Here is a 17,530-nt window from a genome sequence, read left to right as displayed (position 1 = left end):
TATCTACAGCAAACAAGTTGGAAAAATGGGAATCAAGTTTTCTATGCCTCAACTAACCTTTTTTAGGAATCAGGCGGGAAGATGATGTGTTTTTGTAAATCTCTGGGACCTTTACAAGATTCATGTAGGGATAATTCCTCCAGAGGTAGAGGAGGGAATTTTAATGGAAGACGTCATCCTAGAGGCAGAGTAGGTATGTAGAACCAGGGCTTCAGAGATTCCTGTTCAGACAGGCCCTTTCATCACTCCTGAAGTGCTGCCCGACTGTCCAACTCTGGAGGCAGCTTGGGCTTCTTTGTTTTTGCACCCAGATGCCTTGGCAAGAAAAACACGACACACGGGTGCTAAGAATAATATCCAGGGGTTGTTACATACCATTTTTCCTTCTTCCATCTCACAAAAGGAAGAAACTTCCCGATGTTCCACCCAGTCAAAGGAAGGCAGCAGCCCAAGAAATCAAAAAGCTGTTAGACAAGAATTATCCAAAAGGTCCCACCAGACCAAATAGGATTTGGAACCTATGCTGCTTTTTAGTGCCGAAGAAAACGGAGGACCTCAGACCAATTTTGGATACAAGCTAAATGAATCAGTATGTGAAGAAGTTGAAGTTACGAATGGTTGTGGTACAGTCCAACCTGTCATTTCTTCACAAGGGCGATTGGATGTGATTAATAGATCTTAAGGAATAGTACTATCACATCAAAATAGATAGTTGCTCCCAAGGACATGCTTTCAGATGGGAGCCAGTCACTACCAATTCAGAGTTCTGCCCTTTGGCCTTACCACAGTCCCCAGAGTGTTTACCAAGTGCATGGCAATTCTGGCAGCTCATTTGAGACTGCAAAGATTCCAGGTGTTTTCATATATAGATGACTGGCTTCTCATACCCCCTCCAAGCATCTACATGCCAGGGTCTATTTGCTCCAGATTTGCAAATCATTAGGTATGACAATAAATCATGCCAAGTCAAACTTAGTACCAGTCTAGAGTCTGGAGTTCATAGGTTCAGTTCTAGATATGAAAACGCAAGTAGCATCTCAACCACATCATTGTATTTCAACTGTCAGAAGCCAGGTTCAGAATCTCCTTGTCCATCCATCTCCTTCTGCAAGGTTAGTGCTTCAGACACTAGAGTTTGTAGCAGGAGCCATAGTACTACTTCCTTTAGTATATTTCTTTATGCGGGTTCTCCAGTAGACTGTAGCTTTACAGTGGTCCATTCTGTATCAAGCCCTATCCTTTCCAGTCAAACTCACTCCAGTTTGCAAAGAACACATTTGCTGGTGGATACAATCGGGGGATCTTCATCTAGGCAGAGATCCTTTGTTCTACCAAACCATTAGCTACAGTGACCATGGATGCTTCTCAACTGGGGTTGAGGGGAATTTCTTGGGAAGACCAGTCCAAGGCATGCAGTCCCATCAACAGACCAAATTGCATATCAATGTCCTAGAGATGAGAGCAACACTGTTAGCGTTGCAGGCATTTCAAGATGCTCTCCCATTGGAGAGGATTGCGATTGACTGACAAACATGTCTGTAGTGTGGTACATCAACAAACAATGAGGAACTCTATCTTATAAAGAGAGGCCATGAGAGTGTGGAAATGGGTGATCTCATCAGACCACTTTCTAACTGTGATGCTCATTCCGGAGAAAACCAGCATGCTAGGGGACAAACTAAGCAGATCCATTCTGATGCCTCACGAGTGGTCTCTCAATCAATCTGTGGCTGTAATGATCTTCTGGCATTAGGTCGCAGCAAGGTTGGTCCCATTTGCCACTCTCCTCAACAAGTATTTCGCTTTTATCTCCCCTCATGGAGAGTCACCAAGAGACACTGCAGTGCACGCTTGGCCCTCTGGGCTCCTTTATGCTTACTCTCCTCTTTCCTTGATCCCCAAATTCCTACAGAAAGCATGGTGGCTGAAGAGCTCAGTTATCCACCTTGCCCCTTTCTGGCCTTGGCAAGTGTGGTTTCCCTTTCTACCGTCTCACCTTCTTTATCCTCCATGGATATTAGAGCCATCTCTGGATCTTTTTTCTCACCCATCAATGATTCAGCACTCCAGCGTTCAGGCCCTCAAACCAAGTGCATGGTTTCTCCACTTCCAGTGATAGCTCAGCCCAGACTTTCTTCACATGTATGTGACATTATTTTGGGTCTTCACATGTATGTGAAATTTTTTGGGTTCTCAAAAAGAGTCTACGAAGAAAGTGTACAAAAGCAAATGAAAAAGATTATCTCTTTGGGCATCAAATAAGGAAACTGACAGTTTCTGTGCCCAGTGTCTGCAATTCTTCAGTTTTTCACAACTCTTTTTAAAGAAGGAGCTAGTTTCTCTATAGTTTAACTTCAACTAGCAGCAATTTCCAGTTTTCACATGGGGAAGAAAAAATTTTACCTGGTTTTGTCTAGATTATGCAAAGCTTTCCTGAAAGGCATTTTTTCTTTTAAGGCCTTCAATAAAGGATCTCTCTCCACCTTGCGATCTGATAAGTTATGCTTCAGGGTCTAACGCAGAAACCCTTTGAACTGTCAGACAAATCTGTTCTGAAATTCCTGTCATGGAAAACAATTTTCTTGATAACCCTTCTGCAAATAGAATATCTGAACTCCAGTCTCTTTCTTCAAGAACTCCTTACATCTTTTGTCGTAAGGATAGGGTTTCCTTAAACCTAAAGTGGCTTCTAAAAATAACATTATTCATTCACTTAGTTTTCTTTCCAAATTTTTGCAATAAAGGAGAGTACATGCTGCATCCCCTTGATGTGCAAATACAGCTATATTGTTATCTTCATAAGAAAAAACATAGAAAATGAGATCAACTTTGTTTCCTTTTCGCCAAAACACCTGGGTTCTTCAGTCTCTAAAGTCACCTTGGCCAAATGGATAACAGACTGTATTTACTGGATTTATTCTCAGTCAAGCATATTACCTAAATTCCCAAAGCTCATTCAGCCAGATCCATGGCTACATCATCTGCTTTTTGGTTAAGTACATTTATTGATATTTATGCTGCAGCTACATGGTTCAGTGCTCTTACTTTTGTTGCTCATTACAGGTTGGATATTATTTCTAGAAACAGATGTCTTTCATTCAGCTTACTCCGGAATATACTTCTATGAGGGCCACCCAAGATCAACGTAGCTGGTGACTCTATCCCATACATTGAGGAAGAATGAAAAGAACAACATCAGATTTAAAAGTTATGTACTTTCCATAATTAGGCATCTGTGTTGTCCATTTTCATACTTCCTCAACTTCCTTGCCATCCATCCCCATTCATTTTTCTGGAGAGAATTATTGGACGGTTTTGGAACCTTCAGTTCCAGGTTTGAGCCTTGCCTTTTCTATCCGCCTATACCTCTCTTTGTTTAACTATAGGGATATATGGCAGCAAACTCTATCTGAGGCAGTGGGGATAAAATGTTGCATTGTGGGTAAAGGGAGGAGCTGGAGAACGGATCCGAAGTCTGGAATATGTGGCCAAGTTAGATTCAAACCCATATGTTGAGGAAGAATGAAAATGGACAGCACGGATGCCTAATTATGGAAAGTGCATAACTTTTAAATCTGATGTTGTCCTTTTCATTCTTCCTCAAAGTACATAACTTTTAATTTAGCGTAAAAGAAATAAAACCACTATTATGGAAACTAATTTAGCTTCCAATTGCCTGCTTTTCTGTTGATCATGAAGCAGCAAAAGTACGTGCCATTGCATCTGTGTGACACACCCAATCTCTCTGCTCTTTACTGTGGGAGATATCTGAATAGAAGCAGTCTCTGGGTAGAAGTGGATTCCTTGTGCCACTAGGTAGTAATTTACCAGGTTTAAAGGGTCTAATAGTTGAAGTACTTAAATGCGTAGTAAAAAGAAGGCGTTTGCACAAAAGGGTTGGATGTCGCTGCTGATGCCTCACTACTGTGGTTACTATATCCTTCAGTAGCTACAGCACAAGAAAACATTGTAAAATGTTCATGTTTCACTGTTGCAGTCATTACATTTGGGTAATCTGCTGGCAGGTTGCCCTCAGTCGGCCTGATTAACAAAGTCTTGGGTCCTGCGTCGGTTGCTGTCCCTTCTTCCATGACATCAGGTCGTCAGGGGTATAAAATATGCAGCCGACGCCATTACATCAGTCTTTCTTGCCGTGCGGTGCCCGAAGCAGAAGCAGTTCGCATGTGCCGGTCGTCCGACTCCTGAAATTTTCGTTTTCGAGTTTCAGAACCGAAGTCTTCAACTTTAAAGCCAAGTACCCCATTGAGGAAACTTTTTCTTGCTCCTTACCAATGTCAGTAAAAGTTAATAATTGCATTATTTGTGGAAAGCAAATACCTCAAAGATTTTCATTTGTACTGTATTCCTTGCCTAGGCCCTGACCACAACATACCTTACTGTTGGTTTTGTGCTTTATTTAGTCAGCGCACTATCCATCGTCAGTACATCTTTGCTTTTAAATATTTCTGTTCTCAATTTAATTATCCTGATATGACGTCAGTTAGCCATCCGACTACCGGGATTCCGAAGAAACGCAAAGATAAAGACAGAGACAGGCCATCGAGGTCCAAAACTGCCGACTATGCTTCTCCTAAGCCAGTCACCAGTTCACCGGTACTCAGTGAGGCACTTTCGCAGCCCCTGATACCTGCTACTTCTGACTCGCAGGCCTCTACTGAGACCCATTCAGAGTCTGGTATGCCACGAGATGCTTCACCATGGAACCCGCAGATGTCTCTACCTTGGGTGGGTCTGGAGCTGCTGTGCAGGCACCGGCTTCTGAGGGTGTATTCAGGCCTACAGACTTGCATATTAAACCGACTCCATCTTCTATATTAAGGCCTAAATCTCGATCTGTGTCTAAAAAACTGACGCCTAAGCCACATGTTCAGGCCCCTATGCCTAAAAAAAATGAATGATCAAAATGGCTGAAGATCTTATTACTCTAATCAGGGGTAGTCAAACCCCTCCCCCTTTCTAAGAGGCCTAGGGCTGAGCTTGACTATGAATCTTCTGATCAGGACTCTGTTTCTTCTGATTCTTCTAATGACCTGGATTTGTCCATACCTGTTTATGAGGATTCTGATGCAGATGATTCCACCCCCCCCCCCGAGGATTTTTCTTTTGGGGAAACTATACATACTTTAAGGGAGCATTTCCACTGGGAAAGTCAGGAATTTTCTGAATCAAAAAAGAGGCTTAGGGATTTCCTCCTTCTACTTCAGCATAGGCCTTTGGCTATACCTCCTGTACTAGACATTGTTGATGATGTGTTTTCGGAATCCAGTATGACCCCTGATTTGCTGCCTCCGGCTCCTAGTAAACCTGAGAGATACTACAGGGTTCCTGAGTCCCACAAGTTCCTTTTCAAAAATCCTGTCGCAGATCCAGAAACCATTTCTTAGGGGCCCAAGGGTATTAAGGCTTCTACTGCTAAAAATCCTACCCCTTCTGATAGAGACTCCAGGGTGCTGGATAGATGGGGTAAAAAGGTTTATACTTCTACAACCTTGGCAGTCAGGGCTTTAAACTGCCAATTTCATATGTTAAAATATCAACAGCGTATTATTGGACTGCTTAAACAGAAAAAAATTTTGATCTCTGACTGTGTGCAAAATAAAGATTTACAGGATTTATTGCATTCTGCTGAACAAGTTGGAGTACATACTTTGCAATGTGGTTTTGATTCTTTAGAGGCCTCTTGCAGGGCTGCTGTAACTGGGTCTGTGCTTAGAAGGCATGCTTGGCTTAAGGCGCAATCTCTGCCTGACCATGTTGAAGCGAAATTGTTGGATGCACCTTTAAATCGGGACCACCTGTTTGGCAATAAGGCTGAAGAAGTTCTAAAAAAGATGGAAGATAAAGCTAAATCTATGCAAACTGTAAAAGATTTCTTACAAGTGCAACCTCCAAGATTTAATAAGCACTGGCCTACTTAGAATTGTTCCTTTCCAGCTCCTTCCAGATCCACTCAAGCCAAACCTAGACACACCAAAAGCACCAGGTTTCAATCCCAGGGGACTCTCAGAACTAAGCAATGGGGGGCCTCCACTTCCAAATATGGGAATAACAAGGCATCCCCCTATGGTAAACAGTCTCAATGACTTTCCTTTAAAATTACCAAGCACTTACCTTTTAGCCGCATCTTTGGGGGGGAAAGATTGCTCTTCATGCAAAATACTGGGAACTCATAACCCAGGACAAATGGGTTTTAAATATACTGTCCCAGGGATACAAATTTCATTTCCACACGTTGCCAACACCAAACGGGTGGCCAGACCTGCCCCCAAATCAGTGGACAGAGGCTCAAAAACAAGTACTTTCCCTCTTAAAGATGGGGGCTATACATCCAGTACCAGAAGAGAAAAAAAACAAGGTTTCTATTCCAGGCTTTTCTTGGTACCCAGAAAAGACAAATCATGGCGTCCAATTCTGGACCTGTGTACTCTAAACACCTTTCTGGACATTCCAAAATTTAAGATGCAGATTTTTCACCAGTTACTTCCTATTTTAAGCAAAGATGCCTGGTTGACAACTCTAGACTTAAAAGAAGCTTACCTGCATATCCCAATTAGGGAATCTTGCAGAAGATACCTACGCTTCAAAGCAGGCTACTTGCATTATCAGTTCTCTCCACTGCCCTTTGGCTTGTCTACTGCACCCAGGGTATTCGCAAAGTGCCTGGCTCCAGTAATTGCATTTTGCAGGCAAAGAAATATTCAAATATATCCAAACTGGACCATTGTCTAATTCAGGCAGAAGACCAGGCCATACTTATAAATCATCTGACGTTTGTAAAAAGGGTTCTAACTTGTCTAGGGTACACCATAAACAAAAAGAAATCACAACTGGTACCCTCTCAACAGGTTACATTCCTGGATGCAAGGTTGAATACAACTGCCCAGATGGCTTTACTCACGCCAGAAAAGCAAATTCATTTGGTAACTTACTTCAAACAAGTGGCCACAAAAACCCTGTTATCTGCAAGACAAATACTGCAAGCCTTGGGATTCATGGCCTCCTGCGTTCTTCTAATTCCATATGCAAGACTGCATATGAGGAAACTGTAGTGGTACTTAAAATGTCTATGGAGTCAACATTGTCACAGCCTGGAAACAATGATTCCTATCATACCTTGCCTACGCCTGGAGTTCCTATGGTGGGCAGAGGCCTGACACCAAAACAAGGGACTGCCATTCACACTACCCCCTGCTGCCCATGTATCAGACTATGCATGGGGGGCTCACCTGGCATGGAAGTGCATTCAGGGCAAATGGAACCCAAATCAAATGCCACCTACATGTCAAACAAAAAGAAATGTTAGCTGTACAGAATGCTCTGACAGCCTTCAAGGACTACATTCTTCCAGGACAACTAATGGTAAAGACGGACAACACCACGGTTATGTGGTACATAAACAAGCAGGGGGGTACCCATTCCTGCCCCCCTCTGCAGACTAGCCGTGGCATTGTGGAACACGGCGTTGAGCTACCAAGTGCACCTACAAGCTCAATTCCTGCCAGGAAAATTAAATACACTGGCAGACGGACTAAGCAGAAATCTCATGGACCCACACGAGTGGAAACTGGAACCATGGATTTTCAACATGTTGACAAGCAAATGGGGGAGCCCAGACATAGATCTATTTGCCTCCCCCCAGAACTACCAGTTGGACAAGTTTTGCACAAGGACTGCCCACAAAAAAGCCTGGAAAGTGGATGCTCTGTCCTTCATTTTGAAAAACCTATCAGTCTATGCCTTTCCCCCTTTGCCTCTGCTCTCCAAAGTCCTGCTAAAAGTCAAACAGGACAAACCAAGAATGATTTTGATTGCTCCAGACTGGCAACACCAACACTGGTACCCACTCCTACGCAGTGTGTCACAAATCTCCATGGCACCTGCCTCAGACACCTTCCTTACTGTCTCAGCAGGAGAAACAAATTCTGCACCCTCAGCTTTCAACATTGAACCTTGCAGCTTGACTAATCACTTAAATTCACCCTTAGCATCCCTCAGCAAACCTGTGATGGATGTCATCTTGGAGGCGAGAAGACCTAGTACTAGAAAATCTTATGCTGACAAATGGAAAAGATTCTGTGCCTGGAACCAATCTTTAGGGATGAGCACAGCAGCGCCCAATTTACCTCAGATTTTGCAATAATTAACTGAGATGCTTCACCAAGGGCCTGTCTTTTTCCACTATTAAAATCCACGCTTCAGCTATTTCAGCTCACTATAACACAGAACCACCCCTCTTTTCTCATCCCCTGCTCAAGCAGTATCTTAGAGGGGCAAAGAACTTGAGACCACCCAGGAGAGCTCCTACCCCTGCCTGAGACCTTAACTTTGTTTTGGAGAAGCTCACTCTACCTAATATTGAGCCAGCTGCTACTGCAGACTTAAAATTTCGTTCTTGGAAAACAGCCTTCCTTTTAGCAATTACTTCAGCTAGAAGGATATCTGAATTACAGGCTCTTATGGCAGTGGAGCCTTTCATCATCTTTCATGCGGACAGGGTGTCCGAGGACCAGTCCATCCTTTATGCCCAAGGTGGTTTCCAGTGTGGCACTTAATCAGTCCATCCATTTGCCAGCCTTATATCGCAATCCACAGAACAAAGGAGAACAGATTCTGCATTCCTTGGAATGTGCACAGACAACTTAGATTCTTCTTGGACAGAACTAAATTTCGAAGAAAATCTGAACAATTGCTAGTAGCTTTTTCTGCTGGGGCAGAGAGGAAGGCTATTTCAAAATGAACCATTTCTAAATGGATAAGCCATTGCATTCATTTCTGCTATAAGCACCATGGAAAACCTATCCCCCAGGGGATCAGATCTCATTCCACCAGGGTTGCATCTACTTCTGCAGCCTTTCTCAGAGGTGTTCCTACCAGGGATATTCTAGAAGCTGCCACCTGGAGTTCTGTACATAATTTCACCAAGCATGATCATTTACCAATTTTCTCTAAATCCAGAGCTGGCTTTGCCACTGCTGTCTTGCAGGGCCTTATAGCTGGTCCAAATGCTGTATAAATTCCTCCTCCCAACCATAGCTTTGGGAATCTACCCAAATGTAATGACTGCATCAGTGAAACACGAAGAACATATTACAGTTGTGTACACTTACCATAAATGTAGATGTTCGAGTGTATTCACTGTTGCAGTCCTGGTTACCCTCTTTCCAGCCCCTGTTTTTTTCTGACTATACCTCTGCTTTCATTTTCTATGCTTAAAAGCCTTTTTGTTGTATTTGCTTTTAGCTGGAGGTATATTTTTGTGTTTTTAATTTTCATTTGCTTCCCATTTGGGGGGCACCTGACATCTGGGGCAAGAAAAACTAATGTAACGGTGTCGACTGCATGATCTGAAGTAGGAGATTCATTTGTCTGCAACCTGTGGGTTATGGATCCGATATCGGATCCGAACCGGCATGGTTTTCCAGCTATGGATCCAAGCTCTCAGCTCCTCCCCTCACCCATAATGCCCTGCTCTACCCTCATGACCTCAGATCTCGTTTGCCGCGCATGGTGACTGGATTTGTTTCTCAAGCTCTCAAGCTAAGTGGTAGTTTTATTGTTAAATTTCAGAAATTTGAAGTTTGTATTGAATTTTTGTGTGAAAGTGTAGGTTTCCCCTTTGATATTTTTTCTTTTTAGAGTTAATCTAAAAGTTTTATCCCTCCCCTCGCTGTTGGCGTAGAGTGTGTGTGTTGGGCCTGTGTGTGTATTGTTTTTTTAGTTACTTTACTTTGGTAACTTCTTGGTTAGACTAGGATGGCAGACCAACCTAAGTCTATATTTTCTAAATGCTCCGAGTGTGGCCATAAGCTTTCCCCAGCTGATGGCCACACTCGGTGTGTTAGATGCCTGGGGGTTGAACACCTCACTTCTGGATGTTCCATTTGTGCAGGGTTCAACCCCAGGGCATTGAAGGAGCGGAGGTCCAAGCTTGTTTTGGCGGGCCTTTTACCGCCGGACTCGGCTCCGACCTCCGCTCCTTCCGGAGTAACCGTGCCTGCGGTTACTCCTCTGCACCCTCCTCCTCCTGGGACTCAACCTCCCGTTTCTGGTTCGGAGGAGAGGATGCTAGAAAGGACGGAGGGAGAAGCACCATAAGCGGCGGGCCGAGACCTCTGTCTCGGCCCTGCCAGCCAAGCGGGCTTCTCCCCCGGCTCCGTTGTCGGCTCTGTCTCCTCCTTCTCGGCTCCGGTCTCCTGTGTGTTTTTCACCGGGACCCGAGGAGGAGGAGACCCGATCTCCGTCGAGGCTATCGAGGAGGCACTCCAGGCCTACCTCGGTAGCCTCGTCGAGATCCACGTATAGCCTTTCGGATGCTGATCTGGACCGGATGATGCGAAGGTTCATCCAGGCCCAGATGCAGATGGGAGTGCTCTTGCCTCCCCCCCCCTCTGGGGGGGAGCTCAACACCCTTTTTCAAACTGATTGCTCCTTCTCCGACCCGCTATCCGGGTTCGGAGCAGCTGGAGCCGAGCAGCCGAGCCGGGGTGGGTCGGCGCCGATAGTACTTTGTACTTCGGATCCGACCCTGCCCTCGAGTGCATCGGATCCGACCTCTCCGAGCCTGGATCCGAGCCTCGGATCCGGGGGGATCAGTGCTCCTTCGGCGCCGTCTGTGTCGGAGCGCACTGTCCCTTCGGATCCGAGCGCTTCGGCGCCGGCTCCGATCCACTCTTCGGATCCGAGGGGGAGCCGATTGTCGGATCCTTTGGTCGAGGTCGGCTCACCTTCGGCGTTTGATGTAGTGGAGAGGGCCCTGTTGAGGGTCTCCGGACCCCCGGCACTTGTTTCGGCTCCGTCCCGCGCTCCCTCTGCACTGGGCCAGGCTTCCACCATCCGGCCCTTGGGACAGCCCGCTTCTGTGCCCCAAGTTGCTCCAATGGAACAAGTTGCTGCTTGCGAGGAGTCCTCTGACAGCCCCCCAGAGGATGTCCCTCGCAAGCATACGTGAAAAGGAGGCACATTGACTCCCCGAGTCTCTCACGGAAGACACGGACTTGGAGGAAGGGAAGGCTCCCCACGGTCACCCCGAGGATGTCTCATTTGGAGACATCATGGAAATGCTCCGTATAAGGGGGTGGTCTGCCCCAAGTCTTCCTCGGACGAGTCCGTGTTCTTGGAGGCATTTGAAGCGGGCCCATCTACCTCTTGGGTGTCCCTCCTGCCGACCCCTGGTGGACCTCATTACCACCAGGGCGTGGAAGGAACCGGACACCGTGGAGCCAATTCCTAAGAGGCCCGATAGGATCCTTAGCCCACCGTCCGACCGTGCCCATTGGAGTAAGGGGCCTCCGGTAGATGCCATGTTGGCGGCGGCCACCAAGAGGGAACTTGCTCAGGAGAGTCCTCAGTCCATCCCCGAGCAAGGAGTCTCGGATGATGGACCGCTTGGGGAAGCGGATGTTTAGTTCAGCGACCTTCTCGGTAAGGGCTGAACTACTTGGCACATGTCATTAGGATGCAGCGAGATCTCATTAAAGAATACGCTGCATCTCCCGAGTCCATGTCGGAGGAGGACAGGGTGCTGCACTCCACCCGCATGGCCACTCTTAGGTCAGTTACTAATACCTCTATGCGGCTACTCTCCCACGCCACGGAAGGCGCACTAGAGCCGCAGGGGCAGGCCTAGTCACTAGACGCCAGGCCTGGCTCCGTCACTGCGATTTTTCTGAGCCCTTCAAAGCGTCATTTGCAACGCCCCTTTGATGGTTCTGCTCTCTTTGGCAAAACCGTTCGCGAAACGTTGACCCAGAGCGAGAAGGACGGGAAGACGCTGTCTGCCGTCGGAATCCGCTTCTCTGCACCCCAAAGGCCCTACTCTAGGAACCAAAAGGGTCAGAAGAAGATGTGGTTCCAGAAGTCGCAGCAGTCCCAGCCTGCTCCGGACAACCAGTCCTTCCGTGGCAGAGGAGGACAGGGAGGACGCCGCCCTAGAGGCAGAGGGGCTCCCAGAAACTTCGGGTCCAGGGAACCTTTCTCTGAATGGCCCGCGCAGCAACCCTGAGGGGTTGCCCGGCTGCTCCACTCTGGAGGCAGTCGGGGGACGTTTTTCGGGGCACCTAGCGGCATGGGAGTCCATAACATCAGACCGCTGGGTTCTCCAAATCATATCCAGAGGATATCGCATCCCCTTTCTTCACTTTCCAAAGTTGAAGTCCCTCCCGGACGTTCCACCCGGTCAACGGGAGGCCGCTTTGGCAGAAATTGGCCATCTGCTAAAGAAAAGAGCCATCCAGCCCGTCCCCTCAGACCAGATCGGATCAGGGTTCTACTCCAGGTTCTTTTTAGTGCCAAAGAAGACGGGGGAACTAAGACCAATTCTAGACCTTTCTCTCTTGAATCTGGCAGTCCCCAAAGAAAATTCCGAATGGTCACTCTGCAATCTATTCTCCCCCTTCTGGGAGAAAATCACTGGATGTGCTCGATAGACCTCAAAGACGCGTACTACCACATCCTGATGGACAGGCGCTCCAGGAGGTTCCTCCGCTTCAGGCTGGGAGCCAGTCACTACCAGTTCGGGTCCTTCCCTTTGGTCTCACCACAGCCCCAGGGTGTTCACCAAAGTATTAGCAGTGGTAGCGGCCCACCTGAGGCTTCAGGGGGTGCAGGTCTTTCCCTACCTGGACGACTGGCTTCTTACCGCCCCAACAAGGCATCTACTATTATTGGCGCGAGACTCCTTTCTCCATCTTGCTCCTTTTCTGGGCATTACAATAAATACAAAAAAATCCAACCTGGCGCCCACTCAGCTCTTAGATTTTATAGGGGCCAGGCTAGACACAAGGAGTTTACGAGCCTTCCTCACTGCGGACAGTGTTCAAAATCTGCAGCTCTAGGTGCGGGCCATTTTCCACTCAAGTTCTGTTCCGGCGGAGTTGGTCCAGAGGGCTCTAGGGTCCATGGCGTCTGCTATAGCACTTCTCCCTCTTGCCAGGCTCAATATGCGCATCCTACAGTGGACTCTCTTAGTACAGTGGTCTTACCTTGCTCTCCCTATGCATCATCCCATTGCGATCAGCAAGGCTTGCAAGCGGTCCCTCTTGTGGTGGCTTCACTCCCCAGTACTCCATGAGGGCCGCCCATTTTGTGCTTCTCCCCCTCTCGCCACGGTGACCACGGACGCCTCCCGCCTCGGGTGGGGGGGGGCATTTTGCGGGCCGGACCGTCCAAGGCACGTGGAACGATTCAGAGACCTTACTGCATATCAACGTTCTAGAGATGAGAGCAGTGCTCTTAGCGTTGCTAGCACTTCAGGACTTTCTTCCCTTGGGAACAATTGCGATTCAATCGGACAACATGTCTGTGGTCTGGTACATCAACAAGCAAGGGGGAACAAGGTCTTACCCTCTTTGTCGAGAAGCCATGAGAGTTTGGGAATGGGCAATCTCCACCAACCGCTTTCTAATAGCAACGCACATTCCGGGTCGGTCCAACATCCTAGCAGACAAGCTCAGTCGCACCATTCTGACCCCTTACGAGTGGTCTCTCAATTGTCGAGTAGCGGAACGCATATTCGCATGGTGGGGAACTCCTTCATGCGATCTTTTTGCCTCTCCCTCAAACACCAAGTGCGACAGTTTTTTCGCTCTGATACCTCCTCCCGGAGGTTCCCCAAGAGACGCTCTGGTGCATGCTTGGCCACCCGGTCTTCTGTATGCTTATCCACCCTTGCCTCTGATGCTCCAAGTTCTTCAGAAAGCCTCTCGGGTGGGTTGCAGAATGATTCTCATTGCTCCGTTTTGGCCTCGACAGATCTGGTTCCCCTTTCTAAGGTCTCACTCGGTGAATCCTCCTTGGATTCTAGATCCCATTCTGGATCTGATATCCCATCCATCCTGCATACCTCCTCTGAATCTGGACAACCTGAAGCTGACCGCTTGGCTGCTCCAGTTCCACTCTTGATCAGGACTCCCGGTATTTTGTCACCTGTTAAGGCAATTCTGGTGGCAGCTCATAAACCGTCCACTAGAAAGGTCTACCGCAGCAAGTGGAAACGGTTTTCTTTGTGGGCGGAGCGGCAAGGCCTGAATCCCTTCACGGTTCCTCTCCCTTTAGTGCTTGACTTTCTAACCACTCTTTTTAACGATGGTGCCAGCAGTTCCACAGTCAAAGTACAACTGGCGGCAATTTCTCATTATCACATTGGCCATGACTCTCATCCTCTTATGTCAGCCAAATTGTGTAAAATTTTCCTTAAAGGTACTTTTCTTCTCAGGCCCCCTGTAAAACAAGCGGTTCCTTCTTGGGACCTCTCTTTGGTTCTCCAGGCCTTGACCGCCCCTTCGAACCAGCTGCCACGGTGGATCTCAAATTCTTGTCTTACAAGACAGCCTTTTGGTAGCCATTACATCGCCAAGAGAGTTTCAGAGCTTGAGCATTATCAGCTAAACCTCCTTACTTGGTATTTCATCCGGACCGTGTCTACCTCAGGACCAACCCGTCCTTTCTTCCTAAAGTTGCTTCTGAAGCAAACATTAACCAGTCCATTAACCTCCCTGTTTTCTTCCCTAAATATGAGAACAAAGGTGAATATAAGCTTCACTCATTAGATGTCCACAGGCAACTTAGATTTTATCTAAACAGGACGGCTGGTCATAGGCAATCCGACCAGTTGTTTATTTCCTTTGCAAAATTTAATTTGGGCAAGCCAATTTCTAAAGTTTCTCTGTCCCGCTGGATTTCACAGTGCATCTTATTGGCTTATCTAGCTTCAGGAAGGCCCGCACCGGAGGGTGTTCATGCCCATTCAACCCGGTCAGTATCTACCTCGGCAGCCTTCAAGGCTAGGATTCCTCTAGATGATATTTGTGCAGCAGCCACGTGGGCTTCATCTCATACTTTTATCTCCCACTATAAGTTGGATCTTGCATCTAGGGGTAGAGCATCCTTTGGCTCCGCGGTGCTCCGGAATATCCTTCCATGATGGCCGCCCAAGATTCAGGTAGCTGGGGACTCTGTCCCACAGGTTGCAGACAAATGAATCTCCTACTTCAGATTTAGAAGTTATGTACTCACCATAACGTTCCATCTGAGTAGGTGTATTCATTTGTCTGCAACCATCCCGCCCTCCTATCCCCCTGGCCTTTCAGTTTCCTGCATATTATCTGTTACCCTTTTCAGGGTGTTGTTGATGTTGGCAAACTCGATCTGAGGTCATGAGGGTAGAGCAGGGCATTATGAGTGAGGGGAGGAGCTGAGAGCTTGGATCCATAGCTGGAAAACCATGCCGGTTCGGATCCGATATCGGATCCATAACCCACAGGTTGCAGACAAATGAATACACCTACTCAGATGGAACGTTATGGTGAGTACATAACTTCTAATTTTATACCCCTGATGACCTGACGTCATGGAAGAAGGGACAGCAACTGACTCAGGACCCAAGACTTTGTTAATCAGGCCGACTGAGGGCAACCTGCTAGCAGATTACCCAAATGTAATGACTGCAACAGTGAATACACTGTAATATCTACATTTATGGTAAGTGTACACAATTGTATTCTGCTTTACTACTTCACTTTCCCGATAGAAGCTACTACACAGCACTTGAAAGTGACATTTGCAGTCAGAATTTCTTGTTTAGTGAATCACCTCAAAAAATGTCTGTAGCTTCCAACTGTCTTAGGTAGTTGCCTTCAAGTAAAATCTTCAATTATTTCATAAAGATGTAGTGTAATGGCAATTTATTTTCTGACTTTATTGCAGGTCAGAAGTATGAATGTGCAAGGAAGTGGAATGTGCAGTGCATTTCTCTGCAATGGTTTTTTGATAGCATTGAAAAGGGCTTCTGCCAGGATGAGTCCATGTACCGAGTGGAACAAGAACCAGAGAAGTGTGAACCTAGAAGTTCGACACCAACTGGCAAGAGCAAACGGCATGATTGTAAGTATAGACCATGTTCTATGTGATCTACATTTGCAGTTTCCACATATTTTGAAATGGTGCGCAGGTAATTTTTGTTCATTTCTCACATAAGGCATACACAATTAACTGTCAAAACCAGTTAAGTTAGTGAAAACATGCTAACATAGTAACACAGATAACATTGTCCAGCTTAAAACATTCCAACAGCAATCAAGTAAGCACACTGGCCGTATTCAGTATTTGTATTAATGGAACAACTAAACAGTAGATTTCAGACCATTTTGCTAGTTTATAGAAGATCAAGAATGAGGGTTGTAGTACCAGACACTGATGGAATTCACCCCCTGTACCCGAGGACCCAGTTAAAGCGTTATAGGCTTTATATGAGGGGACTACTAAAAATATCAAGGCTGCAGTATATTTGGACAGAAACTCTTACCCACTCAATGTTTTCTGTTATTCTTGACCTCTACATACTGGGCCCTTTTGTCTCTGTTAAATGCAGTCTTTGCATAGTGTCTAGTTAAATGCAATCTTGAATTGGTATATTTTTCTTTTTCATTTAATTAAGTATGTTGCATTTTGTTGCTGTACACCTCTTGAAGACTTGCATTGAAAAAATGTACAATTTTTATTTATCATTGTTTAAAGGGATTTGGGATAACTCTACTACTTAATCTATTTAATTTCATTTTCTTATACTTGACTGGCAGTTTGATAAGAAACTTGGTTCATGGCTTCAGGTATAAATGTGCATAATAATTAGAAATGCCTAGAATAATATTTGAATACAGATTAATTGCGCACAAGTTTTTTGTGAAAAATATTTGCCATAGCTCTCTATGTAATGCTTAGCAAATAACAGATTTTTGTCATAACTTCAGAACAAAATGGTTTCTTCTGGTAGATTCTTTTAAACTTTGCAGTATTAAGTAATAACCTGGAAAAATTCACCCCCCCCCAAAAAAAAAAGCCCTGCTGCCTGTGTGGAATTGTTCTCATGGGTCTATATCAGAAAGTATTAAAACTTCGAATGTTCTGATATCGAACACAGTGAACGCTAAGAATAGTGAAGCTGCAGAACAGTGAATTCTTTCCTCCGGAAAGAATTCGGTTGGTCGTTTCTGTGACTTCGCTATTCGTAGCTCTGTGGTGGAAAGTTACGGATTGGGATCAGGTAAGTGTGCGATTGTATTTTAGGGTTAGGGGCGGGTTAAGTGAGTTAGGGTTAGGGCACGGGTTAGGCGTGTGTGTGTGATAGTGACAGACTTTAGGGTTAGGGGCGGTTTAAGTGAGTTAGGGTTAGGGTGCGGGTTAGGTGAGTGTGTGCGATAGTGATGGACGTTAGGGTTTGGGTTAATGTAAGTGGGTAGATAGTAGTGTATGTTTAGTTTAGTGTAGCGTTAGATGTAGGAATTTAAGTGTATGTGTGTGGTTGCTGTTTGATGTGCTTGTGTTGTGTGTGTGTGTGTGTGTTTCAGAGTAGTGAATTTTTTCCATGGGAAAAAATTTGCTGTTCTGAATGTTCGATATTTTCGTGTTTAAATGTTTTGGGGCCGATAAAATAGTGTTTGCTATTTTCATCTTTCGATAACGTGATATAAACACGTTCTCACAGACCCTGTACAGTCATGTTAGTAGATGCGTA

General features: G+C 46.0%; 1 protein-coding gene across 1 annotated transcript in view; it reads left to right on the top strand.

Annotated features, from left to right (window-relative positions):
* TOPBP1 (DNA topoisomerase II binding protein 1) overlaps positions 1-17,530 on the top strand; it is a 1,495,804-nt gene that overhangs the window by 57,900 nt on the left and 1,420,374 nt on the right. The window contains exon 2 of the mRNA XM_044066718.1: positions 15,724-15,900. Within this exon, the coding sequence (XP_043922653.1) occupies positions 15,724-15,900 (177 nt within the window). The remainder of the gene's footprint in view (positions 1-15,723; positions 15,901-17,530) is intronic.

Source organism: Protopterus annectens, chromosome 3.part1 (genome assembly GCF_019279795.1).
Source record: "Protopterus annectens isolate FY-2018-M chromosome 3.part1, PAN1.0, whole genome shotgun sequence".
Classification (NCBI taxonomy): Eukaryota; Metazoa; Chordata; order Ceratodontiformes; family Protopteridae; genus Protopterus; species Protopterus annectens.
Note: the sequence above shows the minus strand (reverse complement) of the source record. Positions and strands in the feature narration are given on the sequence as shown.